Genomic DNA, 27,147 nt, shown 5'->3' with positions numbered 1-27,147 from the left:
GGTAAATCAGACCTTCCCTAGCCATCCACATACGACCCTCTGTTCTTTTCCTGCCTCCGTCACCAGCTTCATTTCCTACTTCCTGTCTTTATCTAACCCCTCCAGCAAATCTTTTGAACTTCCCTGGTGGCTCAGACTGTAAAGTGTCTGCCTACAATGAGGGAGATCTGGCTTCAATCCCTGATCCCCTGGAGAAGGAAATGGCAACTCACTCCAGTATTCTTGCCTGGAAAATCCCATGGACGGAGGAGCCTGGTGGGCTACAGACCATGGGGTCGCTAAGAGTCGGATACAACTGAGCGACTTGACTTTCTTTCACTTTCCAGCAAATCTTAACTTGCCCTGTGCAACTTATTCATGCTGTTCCCTCTGCTTAGAATGCCTTCTAAATACTTATTCATCTGGCTAAAATTATTCATCTTTTTGAGATTTAGCCAAGTTATCAATCTGTCCCAAAAGCTCCTCCAGTTCTTAGGTTAGCCTAGAAATTGTTGTTGTTGTTCAGTTGCTAAGTCATGTTTGATTCTTTGAGACCCCATGGACTGTAGCCTATCAGACTTCTCTGTCCATGGGGTTTTCCAGGCAAGAATTCTGGAGTGGGTTGTCATTTCCTTCTCCAGGGGATCTTCCCGAAGCAGGGATCAAAGCCATATCTCCTGTATTAGCAGATGGGTTCTTTACCACTGAACCACCAGGGAAGCCCTAGCAGTACCTGATCCATATTGTGCGGCACATTTGGCTTACTGCCATTTTCCCATTTAATTTTATTAAGAGCTTCTAAAAGGTTCTAAAAAGAGAGTAATAAAATCACAGATATTTTACTTGTGAATCAGAAGGCTACTTACTAAAACAACTTCAAGAAGGAATACACAATTTTGGAATTACTAAAAAAAAAAACTTCCATATTTATGTCTGCTTTACTTATATCCTATTCACACTGTGAGGTCCTCAAGGTCATAGACCAGACTGCATGTATTCTTTTCTACTCATTCTTGCTTCACTATGCTTGGGCACACTGAATTTAGATGGATAATACGTCTTATTTGAATTGAACTGAGCTGATTAGAAAGCATTCAGATGTATTTACGGATGGAGGAAACTGAGGGAAAGTTAGTAATTCCAGATAAAAGGATATGAAAGATGTACTGAATCCTTATTATGTTATTATGCTTTCAGGCACAGTGCACATATGTATTCCTCTCAATTATTTTAATCCTTGTCATGGGCTTCTGAGCTGTGCTCCTGAAAATGAAGAAAAACTCAAGGATCAGAGTCTTCTGTAGCTTGCTCAGGTCACATAGCTAATGAGTACCTTAGCCAATGGCAGAACCCAGTCCAGACATTAAAGCCTATGACATTTCATTATTATTATTTTTAATTGTATTGAACTGTGGTTGATTTTGGAGAAGGCAATGGCACCCCACTCCAGTACTCTTGCCTGGAAAATCCCATGGACGGAGGAGCCTGGTGGGCTGCCGTCTATGGAGCTGCACAGAGTCGGACACGACTGAAGTGACTTAGCAGCAGCAGCAGTGGTTGATTTACAATGTTGTGTTAATTTCTGCAGTCCATGATGAACCTATTTCCAGGACAGGAATAGAGGTCCAGGTGCAGAGAACAGGCAAGTGAACACAGGAGGGAAGGAAAGGGCGGGACAAACTGAGACACCAGCATTGACACATACATGAGCAAACTAGCTAGCTAACAGCAAACAGCTGCATAGCACAGGGAGCTCAGCTTGGTGCTCCGTGATGACTTGTAGAGCCAGGATGCAGGTAGGGGGTGGGAAGAAGGCCCAAGAGGGATCGGATATACGTATGCTTATAGCTGATTCATGCTGTTGTACAGCACAGACAACATAACATTGTAAAGAAACTATCCTTCAATTTCTTATAAACTCAATACCCTATTAAAAAAATTTCTGCTGTACAGCAAAGTGATTCAGTTTATACATGAAAGTGAAAGTGTTAGTCACTCAGTCATGTCCAACTCTTTGTGACCTCATGGACTGTAGCCCACCAAGCTCCTCTGTCAACGGAATTCTCCCGGCAATATACTAGAATCGGTAGCCATTCCCTTCTCCAGGGGATCTTCCTGACTCAGGGATCAGAGCCAGGTCTCCTGTGCTGCAGGCAGATTCTTTACCATTTGAGCCACCAAGGAAGCCTATATAAATTGTGTGTGTGTGTGTGTGTGTGTGTGCATGTATGTGTGTGTATGTGCATTCAGTCTTTTCCATTATAGTTTATCATAGGATATTGAATATAGTTCCCTGGGTTATACAGTAGGACCTTGTTGTTTATCCATCGTATACATAATAGCTTGTATCTGCTAATCCCAAACTCCCAATTCTTCCCTCTCCACTCTGCTCTGGGCAACCAAAGTCTGTTCACTATATCTGTGAATCTGTTTCTGCTTTGTAGATATGTTCATCTGTGTCATATTTTAGATTCCCACATATAAGTGATAACCTATAATATTTTTCTTTGTGTGGCTTACTTAGTATGATATTCTTTAGATCCATCCATGTTACTGCAAATAGAATTCTTTCATTCTTTTTTATGACTAATATTCCTGTGTGTGTTTGTATACACATATTCTTTATTCATTCATCTGTTGATAGACATTTGTTCCCATGTCTTATCTACTGTAAAGAGTTAAAACTTGTGATGTTTTCAAATGAACTCAGTGCTATAGCATGCCTTTTCTCTGTGACAGGCTTTCATTTGTCTTTCCCCAAATTCATTTGGCAATTACTTGTTGCATTTCTACAATAGTTAACATAAATGAGTAAGACAGACACAGGACTTGCCTTCATGATGTTCACAGTCTTCTGGAAAAGACAGACAAGTAAACAATGATGATAACAGGACCCAGTGGTCACTGTGACCAGGCAGTACCAGGGCAGACAGAGGGATAACCAAACCAGGTTTGATGAGTACAAAGTCTTTCCTGGAGAAACCCAGATGCAAAGAACAAACAGGAGCGTGACTGTCAGAAGCGTGGCAGGCATTCTAGGTAGAGGACATATTTATAAGACCTGAGGCATGAGAAGGGCTTTTTCCTGGTGGCCTAGCAGTAAAGAATCTGCCTGCAGTGTAGGAGACACAAGTTAGATATCTGGGTTGGGAAGAAACCCTAGAGGAGGGCATGGCAACCCACTCTAGTATTCTTGCCTGGGAAATTCCATGGACAGAGGAGCTTGGAGGGCTACAGTCCTTAGGGTGGCAAAGAGTTGGACACAACTGAAGTAACTGAGCAGGTACGCACGCATGCTGCATGAGAGAGTCTGGCATGTGTGTGTTTCCAAAGTGGGGAGCGTGGCTGAAATGTGAGGCAAAGAGGGTTAAGAAATGGGGCTGAGGCTGCATCCTGAAAGCCATTAAAAAGCTTATCAACATACATTTGCGTTTTTATGCTTCTCAATACCTTCACAGGCTATACGGGAAAATAGTGAGTTAGCAATCAATTTTGCAAGTTACATACCTTCATTCAAGGTACAGCAGTACAGAAACCCTCAGGATGAAGAAAACGGAAAGAGCTATTCATTTCAAACCAATAAGGTTACGATGCCTTTTAGGAAATCAGGAAAAGAAGAAAAAAAAAAATACCAACAACCTAAAACAAAACAGAAAAGGGGCAATGGGCTAGAAATTGCTTTAAGATACCAAAATGTTGCTTGTTAATGGCATTTAGTGGTGGGGGTGAGGGTCTCAGGGGATAACTTGGGTCATACGTCCTCAGATGCCTAATTCAAAATGCGGCTCCCAGCAGAAGGGCTAACGTATGACTGAGTTAATAGTCTGGGGATAAGGGCCTGAAGTCAAAATTTATGACCCTGCCAGCAGACCGGTCCTTGAATTACCCCATTATGGCCTCCTCACTACACTCTACATGCTTGTTTGTCACTGAAACTTGGGGCAAGAACAGGGAAAGTTCCCTAGAAACTGACTGCCAGCAAGTTGGAAATATCGACCACAGAGGGTCCTTTTTTGAGAGCACCGCCTGCTCTCTGTGCTGCCCTCTCGCCCCAGGCAGAACAGTCATTTAGTGTCCTTTGGGTTGTGATGGTTTTACTTAAGGAGCAAGTTACTGAACACTGAAAAGAGAAGGGCTGAATAACTTCTTTGAGTCACTTTATAAGCTTTCACCCTACAGCATGTGATGTAAACTCCTCAGCCAACGCAACCATTTTTAGTTCCTAGGTTTGCTTTTCATATTAGAGTCCCAGCTGCACAAAAAAATAGTAAAAGAAATCAAAGACAGCACTCTATATGCAACGGAGGGAGATCGGGGAGCAATTTTACAGGTGTTCAGTGATTTTGTTTTGTTTTTTAAAGAAGAGATAGCAGCTCCTATCTGGTTTTCTGTCTATCCAGTATCTTCTCTCTCCAATAACAGCCACAGAAGTCACCTGGAAGATCTGCAAAACCAATAATCCTCAGAGGTATCACCATCCCCTCTACCATGGCCCCATCACCATACCACATGTTAAGCTACTTGGACCCCTGCAACAGGTGCTTTCCAGATATCACCTTCTACTAACCAGGCTGGGCAGGTGTTACTATCCCCATTTTATGGAAAAGAAAGCTGAGGTTTGGAGAGAGAGAACAGTTTAGAGATTAAAAACCATGCTGTGATCACTAAGTATCAGAGAGATGCAAATCAAAACCACAGTGAAGTATCACCTCATATCAGGTAAAATGGCCATCATCAAAAAGTCTACAAATAACAAACACTGGAGAAGGTGTGAAGAATAGGGAACCCTCTCACACTATTGGTGGGAACATAAATTCATGCAGCCACTATGGAGAATAGAATGGAGGTTCTTTGAGAAACAAGAGTTTCCATATGATCCTGCAATCCCACTCCTGGGCATATATCCAGAACAGATGAAAACTCGAATTTGAAAATGTACATGCACCCCAATTTTTATAGCAGCACTATTTATAGTCAAGACATGGAAACGATCTAAGTGTCCATCAACATACTTAAGAAGATATGCATGTACAATGGAATATTACTCAGCCATAAAAAGAATGAGATATTGTTATTTGCAGCAACATGGACGGACCTAGGACGTCCCAGGTGGCTCAGACAGTAAAGCGTCTGCCTACAGTGCAGGAGACCTGGGTTCAATCCCTGGGTTGGGAAGATCTCCTGGAGAAGCACGGACCTAGAGATGATCATTCTAAGTAAAGTAAGGCAGACAGAGAACGACAAATAGTATACGGTATCACTTATAAGTCAGTTTTCAATTCAGTCCCAATTCTTTGGCAATGCCAAAGAATGTTCAAACCACCGCACAATTGTACTCATCTCACATGCTAGCGAAGTAATGCTCAAAATTCTCCAAGACAAGCTTCAATAGTATGTGACTGAGAACTTCCAGATATTCAAGCTGGATTTAGAAAAGGCAGAGGAACCAGAGACAAAATTGCCAACATCTGTTGGGTCATGGGAAAAGCAAGAGAATTCCAGAAAAACATCTACTTTTGCTTTCTTGATTATGCTAAAGCTTTTGACTGCATGGATCACAAGAAACTGGAAAATTCTTACAGAGATGGGAATACCAGACCACCTTACCTGCCTCCTGTGAAACCTCTATTTAGGTCAAGAAGTAGCAGTTAGGACCAGACATGGAACAACAGACTGGTTCAAAATTGGGAAAGGAGAATGTCAGGGTTGTATATTGTCACCTTGCTTATTTAATTTATATGCAGAGTACATCATGCAAAATGCTAGGCTGGATGAAGCACAAGCTGGAATAAAGATTGTGGGGAGAAATATCAATAACCTCAGATATGCAGAACTAAAGAGCCTCTTGATGAAAGTGAAAGAGGAGAGTGAAAAAGTTGGCTTAAACCTCAACATTCAAAATACTAAGATCATTGCATCTGGTCCCATCACTTCATGGCAAATAGATGGGTAACAATGGAAACAGTGACAGACTTTATTTTGGGGGGCTCCAAAATCACTGCAGATGGTGACTGCAGTCATGAAATTAAAAGACGTTTGCTCCTTGGAAGAAAACCTATGACCAACCTAGACAGCATATTAAAAAGCAGAGACATTACCTTGCTGAAAAATGTCCATATAGTCAAAGCTATGGTTTTTCCAGTAGTCATGTATGGATGTGAGAGTTGGACCATAAAGAAGGCAGAGTGCCAAAGAATAGATGCTTTTGAACTATAGCATTGGAGAAGACTTTGAGAGTCCTTTGGACAGCAAGGAGAACAAACTAGTCCATCCTACAGGAGATCAATCCTGGGTGTTCATTGGAAGGACTGATGTTGAGGCTGAAACTCCAATACTTTGGCCACCTGATGCGAAGAACTGACTCGTTGGAAAAGACCCTGATGCTGGGAAAGATTGAAGGCAGGAGGAGAAGGGGACGACAATGGATGAGATGGTTGGATGGCATCACTGACATGATAGACATGAGTTTGCACGGGCTCTGGAAGTTGGTGATGGACAGGGTAGCCTGGTGTGCTGCAGTCCATGGGGACGCAAAGAGTCGGACATGACTGATCAACTGAACTTAACTCACTTATAAGTAGAGTCTAAAAAATAATACAAATGAATTCAAACACAAAACATAAACTCACAGACATAGAAAATATGGTTACCAAAGGGGAGAGGGAGGGCTGACAGATAAATTAGGAGTATGGGATTAATAGATACAAACTACTGCACATAAAATATATAAGCAACAAGGATTTACTGTATAATACAGATAATTATACCCAACATCTTATAATAACCTATAATGGAATAAATTTGCAAAAGAATCACTATGCCGTATACCTGAAGCTAAAGTAATATTTATTGTAAATCAGGTATATTTCAATAAAAAGCCACATTGTGGACTTTAGCATCAGGTAATCTGTTTTGGATTGTGCCCTTTTACTCTCAGTGAGGCCATGTCCAACTTGATCACCTGAGTTCTCATCAATAAAATGGAGACAATAATAGAGCTTACTTTATTGCTGGCTATTAATTTAGACCATCCTTGTTAGAGGTTATCACAGTGCCTGGTGTCTAGCATGTTTTCTATAAATGCTAGCTATTATCATGATTGCTTTTACTATTACTGATGTTGTTGAAATTTGCATCATTATTAAGAGGTAAATTTGGATTTAAATTTGGATTTAAAAATCAAGTCTTATTCCAAAACTCAAGTTCTTTTCACTCCACCACATTGGGTCAGACCCTCTTCATACATTGTTTTGTTTAGTTTCCCACAATACTGCAGTGGAGAAATGGTTAACTTCATTTTACAGATGAAGAACCTAAACTGGAGGGGCCAAGTGATCAAAGATTAATGAAAGACTGGTTTAGACCTTTAGACCTCAATCCCTGGTTCTTTCTAGCATACTACTGCTGCCTCAATTTTTGTCTGATAACAGTTAAGATAAATGCAACTGAAGAGTATATGCAAGGCCCTTCATCTGGGGCAGAATTTCTTCATCCAAACTGATGCTCAGCAGTCTTTATGCTTTCTAAATATGTATTCTTCTAATCTGCTCACTAAACCTCAGGATCATCTTTCCTCAAAGAGCTAGTGAAGTCAGAGCCTCTTGTGAGAGGTTTACAGTAGCAATTAGTTACACACTGATCCCTGACACAGCTCCCAATTTCCTTTACCTTGGCAGGGGGCCAAGGATGCTCTCTGTAACCCAGCTGTTTCCCAGGAAAGAGGCATCCTTGGAGGAAACCATGAACTGACGGATTTACAGAGAAACTGCACGCTGTAGTAGAAAAACACTAAGGGAAGCCTGGGTTTCTCTTTCGGCTCTTACACTCCATAAATATGTCTTTAGAGACAGGCTTTCTGTATCTCTTCCCCACCTGTGAAATAAGACATGGTGATTTACAGCATGAGAGTTAACTAATGCCTTCTACATGACTAAGAGGCTGAAGAACACTAATCTCTGTTGAGCCTGCCTTGTTCATTTGTTAGCTAATTCAATCAATAATTATGAATCCCCTGGAGCAGAAGTGAACCCAGGCTGCCAAGCTGCACACTCCCAGAGGCATTTGTCACATTATGATCACACAGACCATTCACAAAGGCTACCCTGTGGACAGAGTCCCCTGGAGAGGTGCAACTTGGTGGCTCCACTGCAGATACAAGTGGTGATCGTGGTGAACAAATGTACTCTGTCCTCATGGGACTTACTATAAGCAGCTGGACTGTGGTAAAGGTCACCTGAGATCATTCGGTCATTCACTAGTCAAGTGCCTATTATGTACTAGGTCGTGTTGAAGGCATCATACTACAGGATATTATCCACAGCTTGTTTTCTTCTCATTTTTACCTGTAAATTCTCACTGTCCTTGAAGCTTCCAGACTTTTCTCCAGGGCACCCATTGCACTGGATACATCTCTCTCTTTTTTAATTCACCCTTGGGTGCTCTAACAGTACCTGAAGCAGAGAAGGCAGTAAATATTTGTTGAAAGAATGAAGGCATCCATGCTTTTGCACACATTTCATGCTCTGCCTGGAATTCCCTTCTCCGCTTTCCTTGTCTGGAACATATGTATTGCTTGACTCAGATCACTTGCAACTTCATGAGGAAGCCTTCTAACAAATATGCAGTGAGAGTGCTCACTCCTCTCTGCTCCAAGAAACCCTGTACTTCTCTCAATTGCAGTGTTTATTACAATTACTGTCTTCTCCATTTCCCCTTTCCTCCCTAGACTAAGAGCTACCTTAAGTGCAGCAATAGGGATAAGCACATGGGCCTTGGGGTGGAGAGTCTTAACTTAGAACCCCATCTCTATGAATTATGGCTCTGTCACTTTGACAAGGCTATCTCAGTTCTCTGTTCCCTATTTCTGGGTGAGTAAGTTGAAGATACAACTATTCACATCATAGAACTGCCATGGGCATCAAGACTGGCCCAGGGCCTGACACAAAGGAGGCCTCCAGTAATGATATTGTGATGAGAAGGGTTGTGATGTGAATAAAGAGAATGAGGAGGAGGAGGAGGACACTGATGTTGATGACTATGATGATTGTGGTGATTTTTATGATGAAATGAATGTCTGTGGCAAAAAGCACATGCTTAAGAAATATGTACAGAATTAATTGGCCTGCTGGTTTCAGATGAAAAATTGCATTTCTGAGAGGTGGTATTCTAATTTCCAGTGCTTCCATTTTGACCTTCCTCTTCCGCATTCACTGACCTGAAGTATCCATGGATTTTACCCCTCGGTTCTACTTCTCCTAATTCTGTGAAATCTCCATGTGTGTGTATGCTAAGTCACTTCAGTTGTATTCAACTCTTTGCAACTCTATGGACCATAGCCCTCCAGGCTGCTCTGTCCATGGGATTCTCCAATCTCCTTATCCCTCACAATTCTTCACCTGTGCTCCAGCCCAGCCAGCGAAACTAGTTCAGAACAATGGACAACACAGGACTCACCCTTCAAACATTCAGTTTGGCTTTACTTATGCTTAATCCACGTTTGCACTCTGTTCTGAAGGTTTCTCTAGTAAGTAAGTGTGTGCTCAGTCCTGTCCATCTCTCGACAACCCCACGGACTGTAGCCTGCCAGGCTCCTCTGTCCGTCCATGGGATTTTCTAGGCACTGGAGAATACTGGAGTGTGTTGCCATGCCCTCCTCCAGGGGATCTTCCCGGCCCAGGGATGGAATCTGCATTTCTTAAGTCTCTTGCTTTGGCAGGCAGGTTCTTTACTACTAATGCCACTTGGCAAGGAAAAAAATGACCAGGCAACTAGATGGAGATGGCCTTGTACTGATCTCATGATTTCTGGGTCAGACTGTCACTTAGCTCAGGGATACTATCTTGAGAAACAGGCAGAATAACTGCAATGCAGAATAATGGGAATGTAGCACTTAATGGAATATTAACTGAGATTTTTCTTTGGATTATTGACAAGAGAACATAATAAGGTTTTAATAACAAATGATGCTGGCAAACAAAAAATAATCATTGACAATTGCTTAACTCCAAGAGAAGAAATATGATAAATAGAAGAGAAGTGGTCTAGCTGATTTTTAAGGTGTAACACCCTGGATCCTTATGAAGAATGTGTGGGCTTTTGACTTGTTGAAGTCAAACTGAATAGAAAAATAATATCTGAATCAGCCCAGGATTGAATATGTCACTCTGTGATTTTTGAGAAGTCCCTTAATTTCTCAGAGTTTCAGTTTGTTCATCTACAGAATGGGACCCTTGATTTTGAAAGTCTGTTGTAAGGGTTAGAAATCCCTGATTCTAACATTTGATGCTGATCACACAGTAAGCAATTAATAAATTTACATTGACTAAAGGAATATGCATACATGAACTTTGTTAATCATAATCTTATTCAACCATATAGAAACTGTTTCTCACAAGTACTTATCATGGCTTGAGGAAGTTAATTATTCAATATATTTATTGTATAAGTATATACATATTATATATATATTGAATAAGCATATTATTCAATATAATAATTATATAACAATTCAATTATTATTCAATAACATATTGAATAAGGTAGTTATTCAATATACTTATTGACCAATTAAAGATACAAAATCACATTCTTTTTGGGTGATACTGGAAATATAAATAATTCTATTTATCCTATCTACCCCATGAAGTTCTTATAAATATCATATAAAATGAATTATAAGGACACTTTGAATAAAGTAAAAAATAAATGGAATAAATGGAATGCAACACAGATTTAAGACATTAAATATATATAAATGCCATAGATCTGACACAAAAGGATTTTCCACATAGAAAGAGCAGTTAACCCTTGGAATGGGCTTACCAAAGAGAATAAGCAATTAGCTTGGGATTCCAACATTCACAACACAGCACCTGCCATGTGGTGGATACTCAAAACTAGATACTAAATTAATGAACAGATGAATAAACCTCATGGTGGGGGGGATGAGGTAAAAGGGAATGGCTTAAAGCAGGACTCATAATGATTCTCCAAAGCTCTATCTGAAACCTTGAAATAAGCATAGCCACATACCCATTGGGTCATAAGCAACTTGAGGAAGGGGAGAAGGACTTAGTTAATTCAGCATCTGCTCTATTCTTCCTGCCACCCACCTACCACCCTACTCTTCACCCAGAATTTATCTAGTGCTGTGCGGAGGATGCAGTCTTCAACAGAGGCACACAAGCCCCTATCTTTTCCTTTGCCTCATGTCTCTTTGTTCCCAAATACGCCACTTTTCTGCCTCCTTCATATATGCTATTCCCCATGCCTGGAATAGGGCTTCCCAGTGGTCAAGAATCCACCTGCCAACGCAGGAGATGTAGGTTCAATCAATGGGTTGGAAGATCCCCTGGAATAGGAAATGGCAACCCACTCTAATATTCTTGCCTGGAAAATTCTATGGATAGAGGAGCCTGGTGGCCTATAGTCCATGGGGTTGCACAGTCAGACATGACTGAGCACGCACATGTGCCTGGAATGCCTTTCCCTCCCCCATAGCCCACTGCCCGGTGAACGCTTTTTAACTTTTAAAACCCAAATCAGAAGTTACCTCCCTTGGGAGAGGCTTTTCTGCCTCATCCAAGTCAAGTGAAAAGATTCTCTCTTTTTCCTTAGTTATTTGAACATAATGTCATTGTTCATATTATAACTGTCACAGTGTATTAAAAACATGCTATTTTTATAGATCTTCTCTACTAAACTCAGAGCAATTTGAAGAGGTCTAAATTGTATTTGAGGTTTTGGTCCCTCGGGCTCCCCTCATAGCTCAGTTGGTAAAGAATCCGCCTGCAGTGTAGCAGACCCCGGTTTGATTCCTGGGTCGGGAAGATCCACTGGAGAAGGGAGAGGCTACCTACTACAGTATTCTTGGGCTTCCCTGGTGGCTCAGCTGGTAAAGAATCTGCCTGCAATGCGGGAGACCTGGATTCAATCCCTGGGTGGGAAGACCCCCTGGAGAAGGGAAAGGCTACCCACTCCAGTATTTTGGCCTGGAGAATTCCATGGACTGTATAGTCCTTGGACTCACAAAGAGTCATATACAACTGAGCGACTTTCTTTTTGGTTCCTCAGTACCTTGTCTGTTAAATTAAAGATCTCTGGGGTCAGATGGATTCAACACTGGGATCAGCTTAACAGTTTTGTGGTTTTGGGGGCTAGTCACTTAAACTCATTGAAGCCCACTCTCACCAGCTGAAGACAGAAACAGTAATGGTACTCATCTTTGCCAGACTGCTGTGCAGATTAGACTATATTATTCAAAGGGCGGGCTTCCCTGGTGCCTCAGACAGTAAAGAATCCACCTACAATGTAGGAGCTGCTGCTGCTGCTGCTAAGTCGATTCAGTCATGTCTGACTCTGTGCAACCCCATAGATGGCAGCCCACCAGGCCCCGCCGTTCCTGGGATTCTCCAGGCAAGAACACTGGAGTGGGTTGCCATTTCCTCCTCCAATGCATGAAAGTGAAAAGTGAAAGTGAAGTCACTCAGTCGTGTCCGACTCTTAGCGACCCCATGGACTGCAGCCTACCAGGCTTCTCCATCCACGGGATTTTCCAGGCAAGAGTACTGGAGTGGGTTGCCATTGCCTTTTCCGACAATGTAGGAGAGCTGGGTTCAATTCTGGGGATGGGAAGATCCCCTGGAGAAGGGCATGGCAACCCACTCCAGTATTCTAACCTGAAAATCCCCACAGACAGAGGAGCATGGCAGGCTCAGTCCATAGTGCTGCAAAGAGCTGGACACGACTAAAGCGACTTAGCACAGCACATTCAAAGGAAGAGCTAGATACAGTGTGGCTGTGTTAGTCACTCAGTTGTGTTCATGCTTATCTTCCAAAATGTTATCAACTGGAAACCCACATACATGCTCTGAAATAAGACTTTTGGGGTATACGGTACTTGGGATAGACTAGGTTTTATTGTAATGAAGCAACTCCTCAATCTCAGTGGCTTAACCTAAAGGTCAGGGTGGGTCAGTCTCTCACTTATACATACACATATACACACACTACATGTTCAACAGGAGCTGGTAATACTCACTGAGGGACCCACCACTAGTGATGTCATCCTCTCAACACATGACTTGGAAGTCAGAGAGCCAGAATCTGAACCAAATGTTTGACTTGAAGCTGTTAGATGCTCAGTATTGACTACAATCCTAAATTTGGAGTTCATTAGCCAGAGAAGCATAAAGAAATGTATAAAGCATATGCAAAGCATAAAGACTCATAAACAACATTAAGTTGCTTCAGATTCTACTTGGGGCAAAACAGTGGGTTTACCAATAAAGAAGAAGAAAAACATCACTAATCCTCTTAACCTCCCCCATGAACCAGAAATTCTTCGCATGTCTCAAAGTGGTAACTGAAGACTCTGATTCCACCCATCGTTTTACAGATGAAGATACTGAAGACTTGTCCAAAGTCACATAGATTTCTTCCCAAGGCCAAGCTGTTTCTCAAAACAACATGTTTCCTAACATTTTGAGTGGGAGAACTGAAGCAGAGAAAGACATTTCACGTACATCTGTGAATCATTTTCATAAGATATAGAAAGAAAAAGAAAGTGACGTCACTCAGTCGTGTCCAACTCTGCAACCCCATGGACTGTAGCCTACCAGGCTCCTCCCTCCATGGGATTTTCGAGGCAAGAGTACTGGAGTGGGTTGCCATTTCCTTCTCCAGGGGATCTTCCTGACCGAGGGATCGAACCCAAATCTCCCACATTGCCGGCAGACGCTTTACCATCTGAGCCACCAGGGAAGCCCCAACTGAGTGGAGGATGTGATATATTCAGAGAGTATTCCAACTTTTCAGATTGAAGAAAAACAGGTCCGTGGAGTTAATGTCCCAAGGAGCAAAGCTTAACTTTGAGCCTCTGGAACTCTGCCCAGGTTTCTAACCTAATCTATGCCACCTCCTCTGGGAGGATGCAGCCCTCTCTTCATCAGTGCTGGTGGCATGGAAAGGCAATAATGGAATTCCTTATCCTTTACAGTCCCCAGTTTCACACAGGAAATGTTCCCAACAGTCTAAAAGTTGAATATTCTCTCCTAAATCAAACTTGTGAAGCCAAAAGTCGATATAAATTTGTCTTTGGCACTAGTAAAGATATGGGAGATTTATACCCCATGAAGCAAAGATGAACGCCTTCACCAGCTGATATTTTAAGGAGTTAACTGGAAAGCACTCAGAACAACATATTCAGAAACAATTTTTCAGATGAAGGATGTAGCCAGGATCTATTTTTCTGCTAGGAGATTTCTTACTGGTTTTCATTGTGAATCCATGCTATGAGGAGATGTCTTGCCTGAAAGAGAGGTGGGAGGAATGGTAAGAATGTTTCGACTATGCCATTTCCCCTAGGGGTTGTATACTGCCAAAAATGCTTTTGTTTTTCTAAGCAGAGAATGTGGCTAGTTGTGTCCTAGGGTTTCCTAGTGTTGGTATTGGGATGCCTTCCCGTTTTCAGCCAGCTCCGTCCTTTTCACACCCTGACACCACTATTCATTCTGTAGAGTTTCTGGGAGAGACGAACTCTTACAGAATGTGTTCTTCAAAGCTTCAGCTTCTGGGTTTGAAACCCAGTGCCACCACAACTGGCTGTGTGACTTTCAGCAAATTGTCCACCCTCTCTGGGTCTCTCATAATACTGGAGACCTCCAGGGAGTGCCTACCTGCCTAATGACAGTGCCTATCCTAGAGGGGCTGAGAGGTAGTACATAACGAGCTCTAAGAGTCATGGCTGATGTATCTAAGTGTCAGCGTTAGCCACTATTGTTAATCATGACAAGAGTGAAACCCCAGAGAACTTCTGTTTTCTCATCTGTAAGATGGGGATAGTATTTCTCACAGATGATTTGTGAGGTTTGAACAAAACAATGCATCTAGACACAAGGAGTGGCGCAGAGTGAGTGCTCCACCAGTATTATCTTTCTTCCTTCCTGGAATATAGGTCAACAAAACAGTCACTAAGCAAGGGATGGGGGTGGGCACTAAGAGGGAATAAAAGCTCAGAGCTGGTTAGCACAGAACTGGTAATCCCTTTGTTTCTGAGAACTATAGATCCAGACATTAGGGTCCTTGTCCATGACACGTACACCAGAATGAAGCAGAAATATCTTAAGTTCTTCCTAGGGTCTCCACCACCCAGCCTAAAAGTGAATAGCAGGTTAGACTAAGAGTACCCGGATATTGGGCTTCCCTGGTGACTCAGATGGTAAACAATCTGCTTGCAATGTGGGAGACCCAGATTCGATCCCTGGGTTGGGAAGATCCCCTGGAGTAGGAAATGGCAACCCACTCCAGTATTTTTGCCTGGAGAATTCTGTGGACAGAGGAACCTGGTGGGCTACAGTCCATGGGGTCACAAAGAGTTGGACATGACTGAGAAGCTAACACTTTCACTTTTCACATGGATATATTTGATGCTTTTTTTTTCAATATGTCATCTCATTCATTTAATCCTGTTTAATAAGTGAGGATGGTGACTGCAGCCATGAAATTAAAAGACGCCTGCTCCTTGGAAGAAAAGTTATGACCAACCTAGACAGAATATAAAAAAGCGGAGACATTACTTTGCCAACAAAGATCCGTCTAGTCAAGGCTATGGTTTTTCCAGTGGTCATGTATGGATGTGAGAGTTGGACTGTGAAGAAAGCTGAGCACCAAAGAATTGATGCTTTTGAACTGTGGTGTTGGAGAAGACTCTTGAGAGTCCCTTGGACTGCAAGGAGATCCAACCAGTCCATCCTGAAGGAAATCAGTCCTGAATATTCATTGGAAGGACTGAGGCTGAAACTGAAACTCCAGTACTTTGGCCACCTGACAGAAAGAGCTGACTCATTGGAAAAGACCCTGATGCTGGGAATGATTGAAAGTGGGAGGAGAAGGGGATGACAGAGGATGAGATGGTTGGATGGCATCACCAATTCAAAGGACATGAGTTTGAGTAAACTCTGGGAGTTGGTAATGGACAGGGAGGCCTGGTGTGCTGTAGTCCATGGGGTCACAAAAAGTTGGACATACCTGAGTGACTGAACTGAATAAAAATATATTTTTATAATTTTTAAAAAATAAAAACTGAGGGTCCCTCCCCATCTCCCTGGGTAGACCGCAGCCTCAATGCACACAAGCAGGAGTGGCAGAGACTAAATTCAGATCATGATCTTCAGACTCCCAATTCAGTGCCCTTTCCTGGGTACCACAGCTTGGGGGAACATCCCTAGGCATGTACTCAGAAACAGCATTGGGTACAAAATAAAACACAGGAGACTTTGGGGTGATATTTTTAAGGATGTGGAAGATGGACCTCTGTCCTGATCCTTTAAGTGCTTAAGGGAAAATGCTGGTTTGTTCTTGTATATCAACTTCGAATTGTTAAACATTGTTCCCAAGTATGATTTCCTTATTCCTACCGAAGATCACACACTGATCTTTAAGGTGAGCTCTTGACTGGCTCACACAAAGTAGGGAATGCTTTGAATTCTATTGTCTCCTCTGCTCAAATTTTGGAATGGGGAATGTGATAATATCAACAATTCTGAATATTTTTATGGCATTCTATTATTTACAACAGTACTTTACAGACATTATCCTATATAATCCTCATGGACAAAATATCAGATAGGTATTATTAGACACAGAGAAAAGAACACTGGGTCTCAGAGACGTAGAGTGACTGGGATGATAGGCCTAGACTTGAATTCAGGTGTACTTTTTTTAATTGCTTTACAGAATTTTGTTAGTTTCTGCTAAACATCAACACGAATTGGTCAGGTGTTCTGTTTTAAAAATTTCAAAATATCTCTGTCCAAAAAACCATTCAATACGACCATACTTGAACCAAAGGTCAAGATGACTTTGAGTCAAATATATCTGAGTTTGAATCTTGAGTCTGCCTTATCTATAAAATGGAGAAGATGAAAACGGTAAGAGTGAACACTAAGAAATAAAAACTAACTTTTTCCAATATTATAACCCCAAACTGCTTATTCTGGACTTCCCTGGTGGTGCAGTGGATAACAGTCTGCCTGCCAATGCAGGGGTCATGGGTTCAATTCCTGGTCTGAGAAGATTCCACATGCCTCAGAGCAACTAAGGTTGTAGACCACAATTACTGAGCCCCTGTGCCACAAATTACTGAAGTCCGTGCACTCAAGAGCCCGTGCCCCACAGCAAGAGAAGCTACCACAAGGAGAAGCCTGTTTACCATGACAAAGAGTAGCCCCGCTCCCTGCAACCAGAGGAAGCCTGAGCACCGTGGTGAAGGTCTAGCAATTTAAAAAAAATAATTAAAAACAAACAAAAACTGCTTATTCTTTCTGAAGCACATAATTTGTTCACTTGCCTATATTTAGTATGTCCTAACAAAATATGAGTATTCGTTTTGAAAAAACTCCCAAAGACTTGAGTATTTTAGAGTTTTACAGATGAGAAAAACCAAACCCAGGGCTCAGTGATCAGAAAGGAATACTGACCACGATCCTGAGATCATTTCACTCCATTTCCCAAGCCAGGTGCTGATAAATACTTCTCAGATTTCTTCTTTGAAGAGCTAAGCACAGCTGTCTTTTTTGATTATCAGAACAACAACATGGCCCCAAATCCTTCCCAGGTTGATGGGGGAAGGGCACTGTATTGAGTATTCAAGTGAACTCTCTCAACTTCCCAGTCAGGTCCATGTAAGAGCTTGCTAGGCCTGCTCTGAAAAGGTACCCCTGACTGTGTGACTCAAAACAACAGAAATGTGTTGCCCCATGGTTCTGGAGGCTGGAAGTCAAAAATCAAGGGTCATTGCTTTGGTGCCTTCCGAGGGCTATGAGGGAAGGGTCTGTTCCCTTCTCCTTGGCCTGTGGATGGCCATCTCCATGTTCACAAGATGTTCTCACTTTATCTTCACACTGTCCTCCCTTTGTGTGTATCTCCATGTCCATCCCTCCTTTTCATAAGGACATCAGTCATATTGGATTAGACCTGCCCCAATGACCTCACTTTATCTTGGTGACTTCTGTAAAGACTCTATCTCCAAATAAAGTCAACTTCCGAGGCAGTGGGGGTTAAGACTTCAACATACGGGACTGGGGGAGGGGACAGAGTTCAATTCATAATGGTCCATATATTATTACTGGGAAGTGAAGTGAAAGTTGCTAAGTTATGTCCAACTCTTTGAGACCCAATGGAGTATAGAGTCCATGTAATTCTCCAGGCCAGAATACTGGAGTGGGTAGCCTTTCCCTTCTCCAGGGTATCTTTCCAACCCAGGGATCAAACCCAGGTCTCCTGCATTGCAGGCAGATCTTTTACTATACCATATCACTATTTTAGCTTGTAGAATTACCTGCCCTGTGACCTCACTGAGCTGACCTAAGCCCTTTATATAAAACTCAGCTGACTGCCGAGAGGTAGATGCCATTCTCCCCTTTATAGATGGGGTAACTGGGCACAGAGAGATAGGTAACTTGCTCAAAGACAAACAGCTAGTAAATTGTGGAGCAAGAAACTGAAACCAGTTGGGCTGCCCCAGAGCCCATGCCTTTAAGCCTCAGGCTGTGCTACCTTTGGGATCTCACAGTCCAGACCTGGGGCTGGTCAAAGGGCTGGGAACTTGCAAGCTGGAGAAAAACCAATCATGACCACCCAGGAGCAAGAGAAGGCTTCTCAGGAAGGTGATAGCTGAGCTGAGTATTAATGAAGTGACAAGATTCCAGCAAGAGGAATGTGCATGGTGCAGAACAGGCTGGAGCATAAGGGATGCAGGACCAGGAGGCTTAAGTGGGAGTACCTTGACCTTGTCAGCCAGGTGAAGCCCCTGGGCTCTGCTGCACAGGCAATGGGGGACAATTTGAGGGGATCTGGCAGGGGTGTGACATGATCAAACTCGCCTGTTAGAACCACTTCTCCAGTGGAGAAATGTGGACGCCTAGTTTGGGGAAGAGAAAGCTTGACTCAATGTCAAGGTAACTGTGGGTAACTCCAGGGTACAAGCTGCTGGTTAAGACTGAACATCAGTCCTGCAGCTGTGCAGGTCACTTCATGTTTCATGATCAAGGACTACACAACACTGTTTAAGAGGCCTCTGCAGCACAGCTTGTCTGCAAAGATAGAAGGGAGGTGACCAGTCTTAAGGCCACCTCTTGGAATTCCCAAGAAGCTTCACCCAACCATCTGATCTGAATCCCTGTGCACTCCACTTGTCCAAGGACAAGCTCATTAACAACAGACCATCTTCACAGCAATATCTTTCTCAGTGGGCCCACCCCTTTCCAGATGTTACCCTGTCTCATGACCTATTTATTAAGAATCAGAATATTCAGAAAAAAACCCTGAAATCGTTCTTGAGGGCTTGCTAAGTGGTCTTACTTAGCATTCAGAACCTGGGTTCTAGACAGAACTGTCAAAAATAAGCCACCTATGACCTTAGGACAGTCCTATGACATCAGAGCATGACAAGACTACAGGGCTGTGTTTAGTCCCATCCCAGAGGTGCTGGCCCTCAGTGGCTCCCTTGGTCTCCAGCATGAAGTACATCTGTGTTCAAGGGACTCAGTTGTTGTTCAGTCACTAAGTCATGTCCGACTCCCATGGACTGCAGCACGCCAACCTTCCCTGTTCTTCACTATCTCCCAGCGTTTGCTCAAACCCACGTCCATTGAATTGGGAATACTATCCAGATACTGATGTTTCAGTATCTGGCTCCAATTTACTTCTTGGGATTTGGGTCTTCCCTTGTCCCTCATCCCTGCCTACTCCTCCCTCCCCTTTCCGTCCTTCCTCTGACATGCATCTCAGATACTAGCTCCTCCAACAGACCCTGGATGGTCCCACTTAGGGTTAGGTCCCCATTCTTGATGCTCCTGGTAAAACCTGAGCCTTTCTTCATCACCCTACTTTTCATTAATACTGCAATTGTCTGTTTTCTTGACATTGTCCCCTGCCAAACTGAGCAACTAGAGGACATGTATGACAGACTCCCCTTTTAGAAGTTCTAAGCTAGGGCCTGACTCAGAGAAGATGTTTGGTGATCTTCTGCTGAACAGTGCAAGAGGAGAGCCTAATGACCTGATGCTAGAGTTTACTCTCAAAAAATAACAAGATCATTTAAGAGCATCCACTATGTATAAGGCACAGCCGAGAAGTAGTTACAAAGTGTGTGACTTTTCCCTCCTGGGCTCCAAGTTTCCCATCTCTAAAACGGGAGTCATTAGACTAGCTGGTCTTTGAGAAATCTACCAACTCTTACATTTTATTATTCAATGGTTGGCTCAAGTCACTTGGCTAGTAAGAGGCAGAAGCAAACATAAATACAGGTATTTGGGCTCCAATGCCAACGCTCAGGAGAAGGCAATGGCACCCCACTCCAGTACTCTCGCCTGGAAAATCCCATGGATGGGGTCGCTAAGAGTCGGACACGACTGAGCAACTTCACTTTCACTTTTCCTTTCATGCATTGGAGAAGGCAATGGCAACCCACTCCAGTGTTCTTGCCTGGAGAATCCCAGGGACGGGGGAGCCTGGTGGGCTGCCGTCTATGGGGTCGCACAGAGTCGGACATGACTGAAGCGACTTAGCAGCAGCCAATGCTCATTCATCAAGAATTCAGGTACCACTTTCTAAGCTCCCCCACTGACAAGCAACCTCAGCTTAAAAATGCTAGGATTCTCTCTTGCCAAGACTGGGGAACTACTCAGCTGAGGGAAGGCACCAAGGTAGAACTTCATCAACCTCTGAACTATGTAACAAAGTATATTTTTAAAGAACTCTCTAGAGCCTTATATCCATGAGGGAGAATGATATGATACTTTTATAACTAAAATAAAGAAAAAATTAATAGTTCCGGTATCTACTGTTGCAAAACAGACCTCACAACTGAGTGGCCTAAAACAATAACCATTTTTCCTTATCTCACAATTTAGCTGGGATAGAAATTTGAGCTAGGTTCAGTAGGGTGACCCTTTTGTTCCACAGGGTGGTGATAAAATTGCCACCAGTAAATGGGCTGGTCTGCAGAACCCTGGTTCTTTGTCATGCAGGAATGCTGGAAGGCTAGGTTTAACAGGAACTGTCAACCAGAGCCGACACGACTGAGCGACTTCACTTTCACTTTTCACTTTCATGCACTGGAGAAGGAAATGGCAACCTACTCCAGTGTCCTTGCCTGGAGAATCCCAGGGACGGGGGAGCCTGGTGGGCTGCTGTCTATGGGGTCGTACAGAGTCGGACACGACTGAAGCGACTTAGCAGCAGCAGCAGCAGTCAACCAGAGCAGCTGGTTGACAGATGTCTCCATAGACCTCTTACATGGGGGTTAAGGGCTGCAAGAATAAGGGTTCCCACAAACCAGGTAGAAGCTGCATAGTCCTTTACGACACAGCCTCTAAAGTCACATAATGTTACTTGTGTCACAGTCTATTGGCCAAACCAGTCATGATTCTGCCCAGATTCAAGGCAAGGGAACACAGACTCCACATCTTGATGGGAGGAATGTCAGAGAATGTGTAGCCAAGTTTGAAAACCGCCACAGCAACATATACTAAATGCTGCTATGCACCCAGCATTATGCCAAGCAATGAAAATTTTTTATGTTAATCATATTCCTAGCTGGGCCTCCCCCTCAAACTCTAAACTCAATAGCTGTCTACTCAGCCCCTCAACCTATAATTTACTATGTCTAAAACTGACCCCCTGGTCTCCCTGCATACCTGTTCCACCTTAAATCATCTCATTCAATGTCAACTACATTCTTCAAGGTGCTTAGGCTTCACGCCCTAGCGTCACTTTCTTTCACATTTTTTGTTTCATCCATCAGTTAATCTTGTTAAATCCACCTTTAATACATATCCAGAACCTAACCATTTCTAGTCACCTTCATTGCTAAGACTCTGGCCTGAGCCCCCATATTCTATTGCTTGAATTCAGGCAAGAGCCTCCTAACTGGTCAGCCAGCTTCTAATCCTGCTTCTTCTACCATCTAGTTTCTAAACAACAGCCAGGTGATCCTTTTAAAAAGCAAGTTGGATCATTCTCTTCTGCCACTCATTACACTCAGGTGCTCTCCATCTCACTCCAAGGAGCACCTGGAATTCCCACAATGGCCTCCAGCATCCTATGTGACCTGACCTCTACTTCTTCACACGCACTCTCTCCTTTGATCTCTCCAGGCTGGGCATCTTACTGAGCCCTTGAACACATCAGACAAGCTTCTGCCCCAGGGCCTTTTTGCACTTGTTTTGTATCCCTCTGCAGAGCGCTCTTCCCTACAAGATCCACAGCACCAAAGTCCTCACCTGCTTCAAGCGTCTGCTCAAATGGCACCTTGTACTGATGCTGTTCTTGAAACTATCCCATTTAAAATACCAGCCTCTCCTGCTCACTGCCTCAGAGTCTTCAAACTCTGCCTTACTCTGTGCTTCTACACTGAGTTCACCACCATTTGACCTAACGTGTGTGTGTCTTCACCAGTAGAACACAAGTTGTATGAAGGCAGGCATTTCTGGCTGGGTCATTGCTGCATCTGCAGCCCCTGAAGGAGGCCTAACAACACAATGCAGGTGCTTAGTTATGCATATGGACTGGGTGTTTTGTTAGCTTTACAACAAATCCTTTTAAAATGAGAAATAACCCATATTTCTCTTTTGATCTTTTTCCCCCCTCTTTCTCTGAGCAGAAAACATTGCATAACCACATCAGCTTATCCCATAACTGCATTATCTTATCCCATAAAAATGCCATGAGCTAACATGCCCTTTGGTACATTTTTCTCTCCAGTTACCTAACATTCCCCCGTTTTCCAGTTGTCATCCTTGCCGGCAATGCCTGGCTTATAGTTGGCACTCAATATTTGTTACTGACAAATCACAGCCCATGCTTTGGCTCTGCTGCTTACCAGCTGTGTGATATTAGGTAATGAACAACATTCTGTTTCCTCCCTGTAAGAACTGGGGCAGAAAGCACTGACCTTGACCTCACTGTGTTGTTACCTAGATACACTGAAACAATGGAATCTAGTGCATACCCCTGGCATATCAGAGAGGGCAAAATATAAGTTTGTTTCTTTTTATTCACAACCACACTGGATCTATTCACCCTGGCATTTTCCCATCAATTAGGAGTTTCTCAGAAATTGCTAAACTGTAGGATAGGGAGAGAATTCAGAGGAGGGGAGACAGACAGAAACCATACCAGCGTGCCTTTGCTCTCTCTTCCAAAACTCAGCTAGCTGGAACGGAGGGTCAGCCACAGAGACATGTGTCCACTGCCTTGGGACCAAAGGGAGCTTCTTCTGATCGGTGACTAGTAAAATGGGTCCTCCATCCCCACGTACAACCAACTTCTGGGAAGGAAGTGCCTGACTCACAGAAGAAAATGACTTGACTCCAGATGCATAATAAAGAAGACAATGAAGGTGAAACACATCATTGCCCTGCCCCCTTGTAGAGAAACTGACTTATTTTAGAGAAGTAGGGAGGCGGTGGAGACTTAGAAAAGAGGAAAATATGGTCAGTCAGGTGAAAAAACTCTCCAACTAGGCAAACAGGATGTGGCCATCCATCCAAGCAGAAGGGAAGTTCACCTGCTCGGTGCAGGGCACTTCCTCAATTTTTGTTTTTTTTAACAAACACCTCCAATCATCTCACTAGTTATTCTAGTAGTAATCCTATTTTACCAGTGAACAACCAGAGGCTAAGGAAAATGAACTTACTGGCCCCAGGCCATACAGCTTATAAGAAGCAGAGCCCGCAGGAAAACCGCAAGCCACAGAAGAGCCCCTGCTGCTACTGCTACTGCTAAGTCGCTTCATTCGTGTGCGACTCTGTGCGACTCCATAGACTCCCCCGTCCCTGGGATCCTCCAGGCAAGAACACTGGAGTGGGTTGCCATTTCCTTCTCCAATGCATGAAAGTGAAGTCGCTCAGTCATGTCCGACTCTTAGCGACCCCATGGACTGCAGCCTACCACGGTCCTCGGTCCATGGGATTTTCCAGGCAAGAGTACTGGAGTGGGGTGCCAGAAGAGCCCCTGCAGCCTGGCAAAAGGACAAGCAGACAGAGACCAACACTCACTGACACCCAGGCTGGGGGCTGAGTCGGGGGAGGGGAGGTTAGAAGCCTGGCTCACAGTGCTGGAGGTAGAGTCCCTCACGCCACCCCTCCTGAGACCCTTGCCCTTCAGCCTCCAAGGTGGCACAGGACAGGTACACACACCCCTTTTCCGCTTTCCACCACACCCCCGCCAGGCCAGGCCAGTGTGAGCTGGACGGCATGAAAGTGTACTCCTCTCCAGGAGGCGGGGTGCACAGGCAGCCTCTGCCCATGCTTTCTGCCGGGAGGAACTGGACGCACAAGAAAGCCCACGACCAAACCCGCTACGACTTACCGCTTCCATGACTTTCTTCCGAGGTAGAGTCTGGGAGACAAAACCGGCTTCCCAGAGCTGGATCCTAAGGCCAAGGGCACGTTTGGCTCTGCCAGCGCCTGCCAGGGAGCAAGCGCTTCCCCTGGCCGCCGCCGCGGAAACACCTGCGCTCAGGCTCCCCACCTGTCCCACCTGGGCGGCGGCTCCTCCCTCTGCTGGGGTTGGAGCGCTCTCGCCCGCGGCGGGGCGCGCGCCGGCCTCCATCCGCCGAGTTCGCAGGACCGGCACCTGCAGTGGGCGAGGGATCTTTCCGTCCAAAGATCCGCAGACTCTGGCGCTTCTCAGCCAGCGGCTCTGCCCGCTGTTCTCTCCCAGGCTGGTCCGCCCGTCGCCCTGCAGGGAGTTCACGCTGTGCCCTCGTGGGAGTAGCTGGTGAACAAGGCGGCTGGCGGGGCTCCGGTTAGGGCAGAAGGCTCAGGTCATACAATGTAATTTTTCTCGGTCACAGTTTCCGCCCCACTCCAGCCCTGCAGATGGGTGCTTTCCCTCTTGTTAACAACGGGGAAGCCAAAGCCCAAAGGGGACAGAGCCGTCCAAGCTCACGGGGGATTTCAGGGAGCCAGAACGAGAGCTGTTAGAGTGGGGCACCTGTTTTGGTCAGGCCGTATCTGAGCATGTGGATACATTATTCTACCCAAATCTTCCATTCACCCTGGGGAGGCTTATAATCCCATTTAAAACGAGAGAAGGAAACAGTATCCAAAAACCTGCCCCATGGTCACATAGGTGGTAAGTAGAAGGCTCAAGGTTTCAACACAGGTCTGGCTAATTCTAAAAGGATTTTGTTTTCTGGCTTCTGTGTGTGTGTGTTCGGGCTTTTGTTTGTTTCCTGACAGAGCTGGTGCTGGAAACCCAATCTCTGGTTGTTCAGAGCTCACAGCTGTCCTGGAGTGGGGTGGGTGGGGGGCAGCCAGAAGCTTGTTCTCTGTCTCAAGTACAGTCAGTGTGACTTTTCTTGCTTTGTTAGGCCAGGTTCCCAAGAAGTGAAAAGCCTGCCCTACCCTGTCCAGGGAAAAGGGGGTGGGGAAGCAGGTGAGAAAACTCAGTGAAGTACCCTTTCTTCTAATAGGTGGCTCCCACACAGAGCTGATCATCTCAGCTGCCAGCTGTGTTAAAACTATAGGCTTCAAGGCCCCCGGGGCAGACAGGAAGACAGGAGCACCCTCTTCTGGGAATCTGAATTTTAATCAGATTTTTAGGTCAAGGTGTTTTAATAATAAATGACTCACAGATCTACCTTTTATCTCATGAGTCAGCACACAGGCACATACACACTACAATTTAAAAATTTCAAAACAATAATTGCTCGTGCTGTGTGTGATCACACTGATATTTTCTATTTTCTGAGCCTCGATGTGCTATTTAATTAAAAAAATCAATGGTCAACCCACCCACTCCATTGATTTCACAGTTTGCTCCACATTGTAGTGGTGTGGGGTCTGCCCACCAACAGATGGGGGTGCCACTCCTCCAAGCTAAATGAGGCACAAGCCCAAGATTCTCTGTAACTTTCCCTCCAAGCCCAGCCTTCACTCAGGTCATATGTTTACAACATATGATGAGAAATCATGGGCAGAAGCTCTCAGGAAGGGAAGCCTCCTCCCAACCCCAGGTGATAATTAGGTTGTCAAATACCTTTTGCTGTTAATGCTAGGGCACCCCCTGGTGGCTTCAGGCCAGCCTACAAAGACAGAGGGATGGAGTAGGTAGGTCAGAAGGGCTTTCATCTCTCTGGACCTGGCCGGACTGACAGCTCTGTACTTCTGGTTTGGTTTGGGACAAGTTACCGTGGTAGGTCAAAGGATGTCGTGGGCGCTACTTATTGGTAGCTGTTAGGAGTGTTTTGCAAGTGGGCTTAAGGACTGTGACTCTTGGAACTCTGTAGGATCCCCTGTTATTACCTTATGATCCTCTAGGTGCTAAACTCAGTTTCACCACTAGATGTTGGCCTTGGGATTCTCAACAAACCCCTGAGATGTATGTTCCTGGTGTGTACAACTAGATAAGAGGACTGACAATGTTGGCTTGAGGATTACAAAAATCTCTACAATGCTTACTGCTAAATAAGCACCCCAAAGTTCCTCCCTTGTTTCTTTTCTCCTCAATTCATGGTGGCTATGTCACTGTCAAAATGCCCATGCTACATTTGGATGTACTGATGAAGGAACACTGTTTTATTTCCCTGTAACAATCCCACTTTGCTCGGGAGCCCCCATCCCATGAGTAAGCAGGCCTTTGCATTCAGCTTGGTAGGAGAACACACACACGCTTACGGAGGGGAGAGGCAGAAAACAATGTTCATAGTGGAGACACTGTGGATAGGGGGATTGGGGATGTGAAGTTTGAGGTTTGATCTAAGTTTAGATCTCATCACTTCATGGCAAATAGATGGGAAAACAATGGAAACAGTGACAGACTTTATTTTGAGGGGCTCCAAAATCACTGCAGATGGTGACTGAAGCCATGAAATTAAAAGATGTTTGCTCCTTGGAAGAAAAGCTATGACAAACCTAGACTGCATATTAAAAAGAAGAAACATTACTTTGCTGACAAAGGTCCGTCTAGTCAAGGCTATGGTTTTTCCAGTAGTCATGTATGGATGTGAGAGTTGGACCATAAAGAAAGCTGAGCGCTGAAGAATTGATGCTTTTGAAGTGTGGTGTTGGAGAAGACTCTTGAGAGTCTCTAGGACTGCAAGGAGATCCAACCTGTCCATCCTAAAGGAAATCAGTCCTGAATATTCATTGGAAGGACTAA

At 44.1% G+C, this 27,147-nt stretch overlaps 1 protein-coding gene across 4 annotated transcripts in view; it reads right to left on the bottom strand.

The window, feature by feature from the left end:
- The window catches only part of FYB2 (FYN binding protein 2), a 123,406-nt gene extending 97,887 nt beyond the window's left edge, over window positions 1–25,519 (bottom strand). The window contains exon 1 of one of the 4 annotated variants that reach the window (XM_027537125.1): window positions 24,352–25,519. In XM_027537125.1, the coding sequence (XP_027392926.1) occupies window positions 24,352–24,594 (243 nt within the window). In that variant the 5' untranslated portion in view covers window positions 24,595–25,519. The remainder of the gene's footprint in view (window positions 1–24,351) is intronic. The other 3 variants (XM_027537123.1, XM_027537124.1, XM_027537126.1) reach the window with 3 other exon arrangements.
- Between the last annotated feature and the right edge of the window lie 1,628 nt (window positions 25,520–27,147).

This window comes from Bos indicus x Bos taurus, chromosome 3, assembly GCF_003369695.1.
Source record: "Bos indicus x Bos taurus breed Angus x Brahman F1 hybrid chromosome 3, Bos_hybrid_MaternalHap_v2.0, whole genome shotgun sequence".
Taxonomy (NCBI): Eukaryota; Metazoa; Chordata; class Mammalia; order Artiodactyla; family Bovidae; genus Bos; species Bos indicus x Bos taurus.
The sequence above is the reverse complement of the archived record's forward strand: the minus strand, read 5'-3'. Positions and strand labels throughout refer to the sequence as shown.